At 46.3% G+C, this 14,153-nt stretch overlaps 1 protein-coding gene across 1 annotated transcript in view; it reads left to right on the forward strand.

Annotated features, from left to right (window-relative positions):
* PTRH1 (peptidyl-tRNA hydrolase 1 homolog) overlaps nucleotides 1-13,425 on the forward strand; it is a 14,853-nt gene extending 1,428 nt beyond the window's left edge. The window contains exons 3-5 of the mRNA XM_083486051.1: nucleotides 2,193-2,292; nucleotides 3,923-3,968; nucleotides 12,688-13,425. Of these exons, the coding sequence (XP_083342177.1) occupies nucleotides 2,193-2,292; nucleotides 3,923-3,968; nucleotides 12,688-12,915 (374 nt within the window). The 3' untranslated portion in view covers nucleotides 12,916-13,425. The remainder of the gene's footprint in view (nucleotides 1-2,192; nucleotides 2,293-3,922; nucleotides 3,969-12,687) is intronic.
* The last annotated feature ends 728 nt before the right edge of the window (nucleotides 13,426-14,153 follow it).

Here is a 14,153-nt window from a genome sequence, read left to right on the forward strand (position 1 = left end):
TGTGCAGCAGAGCTCGTCTTGCCCTCCCTCAGTAAAGCACACACGCCTACATGGCAGACAGGTAGAAACTGACATGAGGGAGGCAGCAAGTTCACTTCTCCTGCTTGTTCACTTGTCAAGGTTAGGTCCAGCTAGAAGAATGGAAAGCATGTTTGTGCGATTCCCCTGCCCCCGTGTGTGAGTCTAACTGCAAGGGCCATTCTGCTCCAGGCTGGCGTGCATCTGTTAAGAGGAAGAACAGCACTTCCCACTACCCACCTAAAATTTTCTCAATTTCTCGTCAACATGAAACTACCGGACACCTTTTATTTATTTCTATTGATCTTCCCTCCAGCACTGATGGCGCTACTCTGTTTTATCCTCCCAACAACCTCGTGGGGTAAAGTAGACGGGGGCTCAATGCAAAGCCACTTCTTCAGCCTCATAGCTGAGCTGGGATTTGAACCGCACTTCAACACTTATTATTATTATTATTATTATTATTATTATTATTATTATTATTAATATTATTACCCTGTCCATCTGGTTGGGTTTCCCCAGCCACTCTGGGTGGCTTCCAGCAGAATATTAAAATGCAATGATTCATCAAATATTAAAAGCTTCCCTAAACAGGGCTGCCTTCAGATGTCTTCTAAAATTCAAATAGTTGTTAATTTCTGTTATGTACAGAGTTGAATAGGATCCAAACTGAAGCAGTCTGATTGGTCCTAGAACAATAGGATCCAAATTGCAGCAGTCTGATTGGTCCTAGAACAATAGGATTCAGAATGCAGCAGTCTGATTGGTCCAAGAACAATGCAGCAGTATGATTGGTTGGCAGGAACCACCCAATCATGCTCCAGATAGAAGTGAATCCACAACCTGATTGGCTTACAGTAGAATTCCGGAATTAGCCAATCATGTGCAGCCCATTGTGTAAATAATGTATATAAAGCAGATACTGTGAGGGGACTTTCATTCATTCCTCCTCACCACTATGAGCTGAATAAAGAGCATGAAATCACTTTGCGACTCTGAGTATATTTCAATTTCTTTGACATCTGATGGGAGGCTGTTCCACAGTGCGGGCGCCACTGCTGAGAAGCCCCTCTGTCTGGTTCCCTGTAACTTCGCTTTTTACAGTGCAGGGACTGCCAGAAGGCCCTCGGAGCTGGACCTCAGTGTCTGGGTTGGACGATGGGGGTGGAGACACTCCTTCAGGTATACTGGACCAAGGCTGTTTAGGGACTTAAAGGTCAGCACCAACACTTTGAATTGTGCCCGGAAACGTAAACTCTAGTAGAGTCCAACACATCAAGGATGGCCGCTCTGTTGCCCTCCAGATGTTGCTGGACCACATTTCCTATCATCACTGATCATTGGCTGTACTATTTGGTGCTGATGGAAATTAAAAATACAGTGGTACCTTGGGTTAAGTACTTAATTCATTCCGGAGGTCTGTTCTTAACCTGAAACTGTTCTTAACCTGAAGCACCACTTTAGCTAATGGGGCCTCCTGCTACCGCCGTGCCGCCGGAGTCCGATTTCTGTTCTTATCCTGAAGCGCTATTTCTGGGTTAGTGGAGTGTGTAACCTGAAGCGTATGTAACCTGAAGCGTATGTAACCCGAGGTACCACTGTAGTGGTGCAGTAATAAAATTGTTAGAGTGTTTGCAAAGCTAAGCAGGGTCCGGTGTGGTTTCAAATTGGATGGAGGATCACCTGTTGAGATTCCTGCATTGTAGGGGGTTGGACTTGGTGACCCTCGGGGTCCCTTCCAACTCTATGGTTCTATGATTCTGTAGCCAGAGGGCCACAAACTTCCCATTTGCATTCTGTGCCGCAGGTTGTGTTTTTCTAATTCTGCCCAGTAGAGGGCAAGCCACCCTGGTTCCTGCAATACCATGAGAGTGTAGCTGGCCAAATATTGAGCTTTCATCTGGAAATGCCATTTGTTCATTGTGTTAGCCTTGAAAGAGATTTTCTCACACAGGGAGATGAGGGCTTTAAGAGAGGAGCAGGTACAGATGTCCTCTTTTGAGGCATTTTGAAATTCTGTTGCTTGTTCGCTGATGTGAGGCAGAGCAGACTCCTGTCCTCAACGAGCCTCGCCTGCTGCTTCTGGATTGCATTGTATCTTTTTCTGGCCAAGTAGAGATCTACTTGACTCCCCATTTGACTGAACCTCCTGGAACTTTCTCTCTCTTTTAAAGCGGAGATGTTCAACCTGGGCGCTGAAGATATTTACCTAGTTCACGATGACCTGGACAAGTCCTTGGGAAAGGTCGCCCTGAAGCTGGGAGGCAGCGCAAGGTAACTCTTCATAATTATGAAGCTCCCCATGTACAGAGTGAATAATAATAATAATAATATTTTTTATTATTTATACCCATTCTGGGCAGCTTCCAACATATACAAAAACATAATAAAACATTAAACTTTGAAAAGCTTCCCTATACAGGGCTGTCTTCAGATGTCTTCTAAATTTTTTATAATTATTTATCTCCTTGACATCTCATGGGAGGGCATTCCACAGGGTGAGTGCTAATACCAAAAGGGCCCTTTGTCTGGTTCCCTGTAACTTGGCTTCTCACAGTGAGGGAATTGCCAGAAGGCCCTCGGAGCTGCGTCTCAGTGTCCAGGCTAGACGAGGGCGCGGGTAGAGACCCTTCTTCAGGGCTACAGGGCCAAGGCCATTTCGGGCTTTACAGGTCAGCACCAACACTCTGAATTGTGCTTGGAAACACACTTGAGAGCCAGTGAAGATACTTTAGGACTGGTGTTATATGGTTCCAGCGGCCACTCCTAGTCACCAGTCTAACTGCTGCATTCTGGATTAGTTGTACTTTCCGAGTCACCTTCAAACGTAGCCGCACATAGAGCAGTAGTCCAAATGGGAGATAACCAGAGCATGCACCAGCCTGGCGAGACAGTGTGCAGGCAAGTAGATGGAGCTGTGTCCAGTTGGCCTGGGCACAGAATTAACCTGTTTTAATGCAAGGGGGAAGAGCAACATGTGTGTGAGATCAGTGGAGTGTGTGTGGATGGGGGACTGATGTTGATTTCTGGATGAGAAAAGTGTGGGGATAGAGAAGCTGTATGTCCTTCTAGACCAGCCTTTCTCAACCTGTGGGTCCCCAGATGTTGTTGGACTACAACTCCCTCATCCCTGAGCTCTGGCCTTGCTAGCTAGGGGTGATGGGAGTTGTAGTTCAACAACATCTGGGGACCCACAGGTTGAGGAAAGGCTGGTCTAGATGCTGCTGGACTCCCAACTCCCAGTAGCCCAGGCCAGCATTGCCAGGGATGGTAGAAGCTGGAGTCCAGCAACATCAGGAAGGACACAAAGGCCAGCAGTGGATGGTGCCAGTGCAGTGACAGCTAATTCTAATTTCATCCCCATCCTCCTCCCTCTGGAGTTCTGCAAGGACAAAAGTGAGGCTAAGCAGGAAGAAACTGACCAGCCATGCTGCCCCCTAGATTGGTTGTAAGATGGTGAGTAGGTAGGGTCTGGCATGGGGCATGTCGAGGTTCATGGGGCCGTGCCCCATTTGCCCAAATCAACCAGCTTCCACTGTTTGTTTCTGACAAGGGATTCTGTGTCTTGGCAGCCACAGGACAAAGTAGAAATTTTGCCAGTGTGCCTTTTTTTTGGACAGGAAGATGCAGTGAAGCCGCCCACAGCTGTTAAACTTCTGCACTGTTAGATGGCTGCTTCAAGACACAGTGCCTCTCTTAGGAAAAGGACAGCCACCCCTGTCCTCAAACAGCTTGTTCAGCATTTTTGGGAATCATCTGGCCCAGAGGATGAGCATCTGACTTGCAAAGTCAGACACAAACAATCTGGACCATTGAGTAAATGTTTCTTGGCCCCTGTCAGGAGTAGGGTTCCTTTGTAGAGAGACTGACCAGAGGCTTAGATGCCTTGCTTCTTTTCTTTCAGAGGTCATAATGGAGTCCGTTCCTGCATCAGCTCCCTGAAATCTGATGTGAGTTGCCGCTTTGGTTTGCCCGTGTACCACCAAAGAGGACCGATCTTCATTTATTACCGTGACATAAGGTCTTGGTAGTCATTCAAGGATGGGATTCTCGCATATTAGCAGCTGTGTCTGTCTGGAGCTCAGCTTACACCGGGCGAGAACCCTTGCATGTTTCATGCTTGGCCCCAGGCCGGGGGTGGTGGAGGAAGGAGGTTATTTCAATTGGAAGCAGATGGCTGGCTGCAATCCCAGGACGCCAAACTAAAAAACATTGCGGCCTTCATGGATTGCTCTGTCTCCTTGCTAAGCCATAGCCAAAGTTTCTGTCTAGCCAAAGGGCAAAGGCTGGAGGAGACTTTGCAAGCTTGCAAAACCCACAGAGTCGCTGCCAGAGAGAATAACAGACCCTGTATAGAGGAATTATTCACAATTCCTATCAAAGGAGGAAAATCCAATCTTGTAACCATTCCTTTGTTGGACCATACTGGTTTTATTGTTTTATTGGTGTCTTTTTAAAGATGGAATGAATTCAAGACTGTTGGGTTGGCTTGAAAGCTTGTTACTTCTAATACTAGTTGTCAGATATTTGACTGACTTCATCAGGTTTATGAGGGATTTGCTTTCTCGTCTATCTGACTCATTTATTTTTAGCTTGCATATAGGATTTGAATCCCCCCTCTCTTTTGCCACAAATGACTTTGAAAACAATTTTCTATTGATAGGATTCACATTAAGATGGTTTTCATTTTTTAATTCAGGGATTCCTATGTGAAGATTTGAGCATGGCTTCACTTAAGTCCCAATAACTTGAAGGCGAGCAAATCACAATAATCTTTATCTAAATCTAAGCCTATGTGCTTTAAAATAAAATAAAAATGAAAGCAGCAAAATACAACAGCCCCAGAAAACCAAATAAAAAGACTTCAGATATTCCTTAAAAGTATGAGATGATAGGTGGGAGGCAAAGCCTGTCCTGAAATTACAGCAATGCAGGTACCCCACCAAGAGAAGTGCTGAATCTCAGTAGCAGAGCACCTGCAGGGCAAACACCTGTGAATTGAAGCAGGTGGCGCTGTGGTCTAAGCTTGGGCTTGCCGATCGGAAGGTCGGCGGTTCAAATCTCCATGACGGGGTGAGCTCCCGTTGCTCTGCTCCAGCTCCTGCCCACCTAGGAGTTCGAAAGCACACCAGTGCAAGTAGATAAATAGGTACCACTGTGGTGGGATGGTAAACAGCATTTCCATGTGCTCTGGTTTCTGTCACGGTGTTCCATTGCGCCAGAAGCGGCTTCATCAGGATGGCCACATGACCCGGAAAGCTGTCTGTGGCCAAACGCTGGCTCCCTCGGCCTGAAAGCAAGATGAGCACCGCAAACTCAGAGTCACCTTTGACTGGACCTAACTGACCAGGGGTCCTTTACCTTTCTACCTTAGGAGAATGTTGGAAGATTCAGGACAGATGAAAGCAAGTGCTTCTTTAAGCAGCACCTAGTTAAGCTATGTTAACCTAGTTAACCATGTGAGATGAGAGTGCTGCTCTTGTGCTTGTATCCTGCTTGTGGTTTTCCCAAAGGTATCTGTCCAGCCCCTGTGAAAACAGGATGCTAGACTAGATGGACCATTGGCCTGATCCAGTAGGCTCTTCCTATATTCTTATATAATTCTTAGAAGTAAAGCTTCAATCCTGCCCCAATAGTCTGCTGATTAGTAAAGGCAACCCCTGACCTCCCTTGTGCTGCCTGGGAGGTAACAGCAGAGTGGGAAGGAGGAGGCGGAGAGGGGAGGTTACATTTTGGAAATTGCCTCTCGGGGAAGATGAGTGAGGGTAGGGCAGGGTTGAGAGAAGCAGCTGCTCCTTGTCCCTGGGTCTCTATCCCTCCTCTCCTCTCCCCTCCCCAAGCTTATTAGAAGAGGCATGGAAAGAAAGTTGCTGTTGTTGTTTAGTCATTTAGTTGTGTCCAACTCTTCGTGACCCCATGGACCAGAGCACACCAGACACTCCTGTCTTCCACTGCCTCCCACAGTTTGGTCAAACTCAGGCTGGTAGATTCTAGAACACTCTCCAACCATCTCGTCCTCTGTCGTCCCCTTCTCCTTGTGCCCTCCATCTTTCCCAACATCAGGGTCTTTTCCAGGGAGTCTTCTCTTCTCATGAGGTAGCCAAAGTCTTGGAGCCTCAGCTTCAGGATCTGTCCTTCCAGGGAGCACTCAGGGCCAACTTCCCCAAGAACGGATAGGTTTGATCTTCTTGCAGTCCATGGGACTCTCAAGAGTCTCCTCCAGCACCAGAATTCAAAAGCATCCATTCTTTGGCAATCAGCCTTCTTTATGGTCCAGCTCTCATTTCCATACATCACCACCGGGAAAACCTCATGGAAACTTTGAAGTGTCAGGCATAGCCCTATTGGCTTTAGCCCAAACGTAGCAGAGTTTTCCTGCACAGCGAGGAAGCTAGTCGCGGCGGTAATGACTAGTCAGCTAGACTCAGAATAACTATTTACAGGATTTATTAAAAGGAAAAAATAAAAACCAGCAGAGTTTCTGCATACAAATAAAAGCAAAATAAACCCTCTCTTTCTCTCTCTCTCAAAACCATACACAGCACTTCTAACTCCTAACACACCTCACACCAAACTGTGCTAACAATCCCTTGATAACAGAGTTGAGTGCTGGTCGTTAACCAATCAGAGTGAGTAGTTTCTAGGTCAAGCAGATCTGGGCTTTCTGCCAAGAGTAAATTGACACCAGCTTGAGTTAATTGGTGAAGCTAGAATCTGCAAGTTTCCCACGAGAACCAATTAACAGAAACTGAACACCCCCTCACAGATTCTGCTGAACAATTAACACCAAATACACCTATGTAGGAGATTATTTTTCCAGCAAACCTAAACCCTTGCACATTCGCTTGTTCTTTATCTTTGCCAATGGTTTAGTTAATACATCTGCTACATTTTCTTCACTTGATACATAAGTACAGGTGATTACATTGTCTTGTACACAGCAACGTACATTTTGGTATTTTACAGAGATATGTTTGGAACGCGATTTGAAACCCTCTGTTTTACTTAAGGTTATACAAGCTTGATTATCAATGTAAACTTGTACTGGTTCTCCACAATTTACATTTAAATCTGCTAACAAATGCTTGAAATAAATCACCTCGTTGCACAATTCACTCAATGCGGCGTACTCTGATTCCGTTGATGACACACTTACAACGTCTTGCTTGCGCGACCGCCAGCTGATTAAAGCTCCACCGACCATTATGACTAGTCCTGTGACAGATTTTCTATCTGGCAAATTTCCCCAGTCACTATCACAGTAGCAACTCAACATTTCATCCTTGGAAGAATTTAATTGTAACATATAGCCAATTGTCTGTTTGAGGTATCTCAGAACTTGTTTTACCCCTTTCCAGGCATTTAGTGTGGGTTTTGAGACCAATCTACTTAATATGCCTACTGCATAGCTAATATCAGGTCTGGACCACTGTGCTAGATACAATAAACTTCCAATTACAGAGTGATATACATCAGGATGTTCAAATTCAGGACTCTCATCTATATGAAGTGTTTTTATGAAACCTGGATCCATAGGCACCGCTGCCCCTTTGCAATCCTGCATCCTGTATGTAGTCAGTAGTTGTTTAACTTTGTTCTGCTGACTAATTAGGCAGCTGCCATCTTGGGCCCAGCACACTTCCAACCCTAGATATGTCCTAACCGGGCCTAAGTCCTTCACTTTGAACTTACTGGACAATTGCTTGGCAAACCTTTTAGTTTGTTTATCTGTTTTGCAAGCATACAATACATCGTCTACATAAATCAGACAAAACTCTTGATCACTGCCTGTACCACGTACATAAACACAATTGTCAGCTGTACTCTGCTTGAAACCAAATGACACTAAAGCCTCATGGAAGCATTTGTTCCAAGATCTTGCAGCCTGTTTGAGACCATATAGAGCTTTGTTTAATTTTAACACTCTATTGGAACCTGTCTCATAACCAGGCGGTTCGGCTAGATACAGGTCTTCTGATATTGATGCATGTAAATATGCAGTCTGGATATCAAAATGGTTTAACAGGAGTTTTCTCTTTGCTCCAAGCGTTAGAATCAGCCTTACACTGTCCCCCTTAGCAGTAGGGGAAAAAGTTTCGTCATAATCTTTTCCAGGTCTCTGAGAGTATCCTTGAGCCACTAAACGAGCTTTGTATTTATACTCTCCTGTCACCAGAGGTTTAAGTTTGTACACCCACCTGCAGCCTACAATCTTTGCCCCCTCAGGCGCTGCTACGGGTGTAAAAACCTTATGTTCATTCAGAGAGGACATCTCTTCCTCCATTGCCTGTTTCCAGCGCTCTGCCTCCTCTTTTGGTAACTTTAACACCTCCTGAAAACTTTTGGGTTCTGCAATTACACTAAACACATTTGCAGTATCTGGGGAAAAACGCACTGGAGGCACTCCTTTGTTTTGTCTTTTAGATCTTCTGGGAGAAAATTTTTCTTCTGACCCACTTTCCTCCTCAGAACTACGACCTCTCTTTTGTTGCTTAGCAACTGGTCTCTGGCTAATTCCACTTTCTTGAGAGCTCTTATCTGAACTTTCCTCCCCCTCAGACTCTGACTCTCTGTGTCTACCTTCAGAGTCATGAAGCTCCTGGGAAGGTTCAAACCAAACCTCAGTATTGGCATGTAGTCTCTCCCAGCCACTATGTTCACAAAAACTGGCATTCCTGGAGATCACAATGCCATTTGTCCCTTCAGCAAAGCGGAAACCTTTTCCCAGCTCCTGGTAACCCACAAACACTAACTGTTTGGTCTTAGGATCTCCCTTCTTTCTCATTTGTTTCGGAATTAATACCCAGGCTTTTGATCCAAACACATGCAAATGGTCAATTTTAGGTTTTTTCTGAAACAATTTAAAGTACGGGGTTGTACCTATTGTTTGGTGAAAGAGCCTATTTTGGAGATAACACGCGGTGAGCATGCTCTCCCCCCAATAAGACATGGGTAAATCAGCATCATCAAGCATGGCAAACATCATATCTTGTAAAGATCTGTTTTTTCGCTCTGCAATGCCATTCTCCTCTGGGGAAAACGCGTTCGTTTTTCTATGCCCAATGCCACGCTTTTGTAACCAATCTCTAAAGGCATTTGACATAAATTCGCCACCTCTGTCCGTCTGAATCCTTTTGAGTTTAATGGACAGAAATCTTTCCACAGATGCCACCCAGCCTTTAAACTTAGTGAACACGTCACCCTTATTCTTCATGGGAAAAACCCAGGAGTAACGCGTGGCGTCATCCACAATTGTTAGTGAAAAGCGCGATCCACCCCTGCTTACAGCAAATGGACCAATTACGTCCATGTGAACCAGCTGTAGCGGTGACTCACTAACTCTGTCACTTCTGGGGTAAGAGACTCTGTGGGTTTTAACCTTTTTACACACATTACAATCAAGGTACTTGTTACAACTCTTTAAATTACCCCCATCAGCCAATTCAGACATTTTTAGTACACTTTTCCAGCAAGCATGCCCCATTTTCCTATGCAATAAGTGCACACAGTTGTCATGTATAGCTTTGTTATTCACTGCAGGCTGAGATTTACTGACTACTGCTGCAACTTGAGATCCTGCTTTAAGCCAAAACAAGCCTCCCTCTGACTTAGCAGTGCCTAAAATCTCTCCAGCCTTCTTAATAATGCAACTGTCTCCTTCAAAATACACTTTAAACCCAGCTTTTAGCAAACAATCTACAGACATCAGATTGCTCCTTAATGACGGCACACAAAGTACATTTTGCAGGCATTCACGAAGACAAGGAACAAAAACTGCACCCCCCGAAATCACTTCGGAAGTACTTCCGTCTGCTAGAGCCACCTGGCTGCGCTGTGCTGAGTTCTTGGAAACAAACAATTCATCTGAATTCACGATGTGGCGAGATGCTCCCGAATCGACCACCCAGACCGCTTGTTTCTCATCAGCAATCTTGACCTCGCCGGTCACCAGCTGAGCCGACTGTTTTCGTTTGAAGAATTTCTTTTTACGCTGCTGCTGCTGCTGATGCTGCTGCTGATCTCGTCTCTGCTCCTGCACCGGCAACTGAGACTTGACCAACTCCGGACATTGTCGTTTTAGATGCGCTGAAGACCCACATCGGAAACAACGCCTAACAGCAAACGCTGACTCCTCACCGGTACGCTGCTTCTGCTTCACCTCTGGCACGGCATGAGAACTCCTTCCAAACCGCCCACCTGTAGAAGCCTCTGCAGCCAACGACCTTTCTTGCCTCTTCTGCCATTCTTCAATCAAACGCCCAGTAATGTAACTGACTGATAAATCACGCTCCTGTATGCCTTCTAGAGGCAAAACTAAATTATCCCAGCTTTCCGGGAGAGAACTCAAAATAATAGCCACCTTCTCCTGCTGGTCTAACGCACAGTCTCTTTCCTGTAGCGCTGCAAACTTTAACTGTAAACTGTGTAGGTGTTCCTGCATTGTAACCCCAGGCTGTAACATTGCCTTGTACAATGCCTTGCGAATGAACAGCTTGGAAACCGCTGTCTCACGCACATGGAGTTCTTTAAGTGCTTGCCACACACCTCTAGCTGTCTTGATTCCCCTCACATACGGCAACTGGGAATCTTCCAGCCCCAAGACAATTGTGGCCCTTGCTCTTTGGTCTTTATCGAGGTCTTCATCATCAGGCTTCGTAGGAAACTTACTCACCACTTGCCAGAGACGATCCCTCTGCAGCACTGCCTGCATACGTTCCGACCACAGCAAGTAATTGGAGTCATTCAGACGCTCAAAAGCCATCTGACCTGGTTGTGAGGCCATCTTGAGAGCGATGTCCCTGGAACCCGGAACCAGCTACTCACGACCACCGAGAGAGAAAACAGGAACCACAGCACCCAGCACTCACACGCTGCAGCTGTTGTCCTTGTGTCCACTGCGTCACCAGCTCACCACAGTCAGGAACCAGCCAGTGTCCATCTGCTGCACCAACAGGAACAACAACTTCTGGGACTACTGGAACCAACACCGTTGATGCTGACACCACCACAACTCAGGCTGGCAGCACAATGCCCATAACCTCATGGAAACTTTGAAGTGTCAGGCATAGCCCTATTGGCTTTAGCCCAAACGTAGCAGAGTTTTCCTGCACAGCGAGGAAGCTAGTCGCGGCGGTAATGACTAGTCAGCTAGACTCAGAATAACTATTTACAGGATTTATTAAAAGGAAAAAATAAAAACCAGCAGAGTTTCTGCATACAAATAAAAGCAAAATAAACCCTCTCTTTCTCTCTCTCTCAAAACCATACACAGCACTTCTAACTCCTAACACACCTCACACCAAACTGTGCTAACAATCCCTTGATAACAGAGTTGAGTGCTGGTCGTTAACCAATCAGAGTGAGTAGTTTCTAGGTCAAGCAGATCTGGGCTTTCTGCCAAGAGTAAATTGACACCAGCTTGAGTTAATTGGTGAAGCTAGAATCTGCAAGTTTCCCACGAGAACCAATTAACAGAAACTGAACAAAACCATAGCTTGAACTATATGGACCTTTGTCGGCAAGGTGATTTCTCTGCTCTTTAAGATGCTGTCTAGGTTTGTCATTGCTTTTCTCCAGAAAGTACTTGGGCATAATAAGAACTTAAGAGCCTGGCTGCTGGATTGGGACAATGCCCAGTCATGTCCAACATCCTGCTCTCCCAGTGGCCAAACAGATGCTGCAGTAGGAAGCCTGTAAGCAGAACCTGAGCGCAACAGCATTCTCCCCACTTGCGGTTCCTAGCACTGGCATTCAGAAGTAGTGGAGAGAGAACTTAGCCATCACAGCTAGGGGCCACTGGTAGCCTCATCCTCCATGAAGTTGTGTCTTTTAAAGCCATCCAAGATGGTGGTCATCACTGCCTCTCAGGGTAAAATATTCCTTAGGTGGACTCTGCATTGTGTAAAGAAGCACTTTCCTTTGTCTGTCCGGAATCTTCCAGCGATCAGCTTGCTTGGATGTGCCAGAGTTCTAGTTTGGTGAGAGAGGGAGAAAAACCTTTCTCGCTGCACTTTCTTCATGCTAGGAACTATCTTATACACCTCTTTCATGTATCTCCCCTGCCCCACACTCACTAGCAAGTGAGGGTTGGACAGGTTAAACACCAAGACTGTCAGCTGCCACTCTCAAACCGTAAGAATTGGGTCACTTCTGTTCAGTCCAAAATGCGCAGCCTCAACGTAGACACGACAGCAAACTATGGTTAAGGAAGCTTAACAGTCTTTTCACATGATGACTGAAATGACCAAAAATCAAATAAAAAACCATGGTTTACAGTCATGTGGGAAACCATACTCTGAAGCCAGTATTTGAAATTTGCAAACCATGGTTTGATGTGCTGTCTGAATTGACTGACAATCGTTACAACAGTTGCCTCACCTTGGGAGGCCACCACACCAAAGACCAGAGCTCTGAGCAGGTGGGAAATGAAAGCAAGCAAGCAAGCTGTTCTGAACTGTAGGTTGTATGACTGTGGTTGTATATTTGGAAGCTATAACCATTGTTTGGCTTATGAAACTGTGGTTAGGGCAAACCATGGTTTGGTGTGTCTGCTGTTGGAGCCAAACACATGATAACTGGTAAGCACCACACCAGCAATTCTGGCGTATGTTATTGGGCAGAACAAAACTAACTCCCCCCTGTCTCTCCCTCTTTCTCTCCCCGCTTCAGCGTATGGTCCGACTGAGGATAGGGATCGGCCGCCCAGTGGGAGAAGCTGCCGTGGAACACTACGTATTGGGCAGGTTCACCAGAGCTGAGCAAGAGATCTTACCGCAAGTCTTTGAGCAGGCAGTCACAATGCTGCTGGGACACATCCAGCAGAGGAAGAGCAGCCCAGGGACCCCGGAAACTTCTGGGGCACCAGCCAAGACACCTCTTGGGATGGAAGGCGCATAGCAATCATGAATGCTTTGGGTGTTTGTGAGCCTGTGTTCCCAGAAAGAAACTATTTGGGGGCTTCTGATTGCCAGGATGGGCCAGAACGTGTGACCTATTAACACATCTGAACCCAGAATTACTTGGGAGTAGGATGGGCAGGCAGTGCCCAAGATTCCTGAAGGGAACTGAGAGGGGGGAAGGCAAACCGCCAGAACCGAGCAAATGGATGTTATCAGAGAAACAGCAACTCTTAAGGCTATGGATATTCCATGTTTACGTGATCTTACCATGCACTGCCTTGCTACCTGGAGTATCCCCCAAATCACAGCTTTCAGGGGGAAAACAATCCTTCTAGCCCTCGTGAAAGCCAGGATTGAAATCACGTGGGCAGCAAGCACCTGGTTGTCACTACTAATTCGCCTTCGGTAAAGCTGGAGTTGGAGGGCGGGGGCTTCAGTTCTTTGCTTTGTACCTTGCCCCTCCATGATGGGAGAACACATGGCGCAAAATAAGAAAATGCATGTTTAATTTGCATAATTTCTTCTTTTATTCCCCCTACCCCTTGGAACATTGAGTCAGGGTGGGATTTACCAGTTTTATCACTGGAGTGGACTGCGTACCACACTTGAGTGATGGGGCGGAGGTCCAAAGTTCGCTTTCTCTCGCCTGTTCCTTTCAGCTGCCTCGGAGCAAGTTCCCACTCAGAAAAGCCCAGATATTAACCCTTCTTTTGAGTAATACAGCTGGCTGGGGGCTCCCCCTAGGACAGGGATGGGAATCCTCAGTCCCAAAAGCCTCTTGGGCCTCTTTATCTGTCCCTTGAACCTCTTCAGACCACTCTCGCTTCACCACCCTTGCTTTGCAGCTTCCTTTTGTGTTTTTGCCTGGCTGGAATGTGCCCTTGAACCTGTGGCAATGCTTCTTTCTTGTCTAGGCTGGGGGTCGAGTCATAGGCAATGTCTTCCCATGTCTTTTCTGGGTAAGTCAAGCGCAGGCAATAAAACGGGTTAGGGTGAGGAATAGGAATAGGAATTGACGACTCGGGCCCAAACTGGGTCCAAAGCGCTCCACATATTGCTGGTCACCCAACTCCCATTTTCCCTGTCCACTGGGTGCCACTGGAGAAACCTCGCTGGGTTCCTGTGAGGATAAGATGGGGCACGTAAGCTCGGTCTCGGTATTCAGCCCTGATCTCCTTGGATGAGAACTGGGCCACAGGGCCACTACATATGTCGTATTTTTTTTCTTGTGTGTTC

Source organism: Podarcis liolepis (assembly GCF_965112155.1).
Source record: "Podarcis liolepis genome assembly, chromosome: Z".
Lineage (NCBI taxonomy): Eukaryota > Metazoa > Chordata > Lepidosauria > Squamata > Lacertidae > Podarcis > Podarcis liolepis.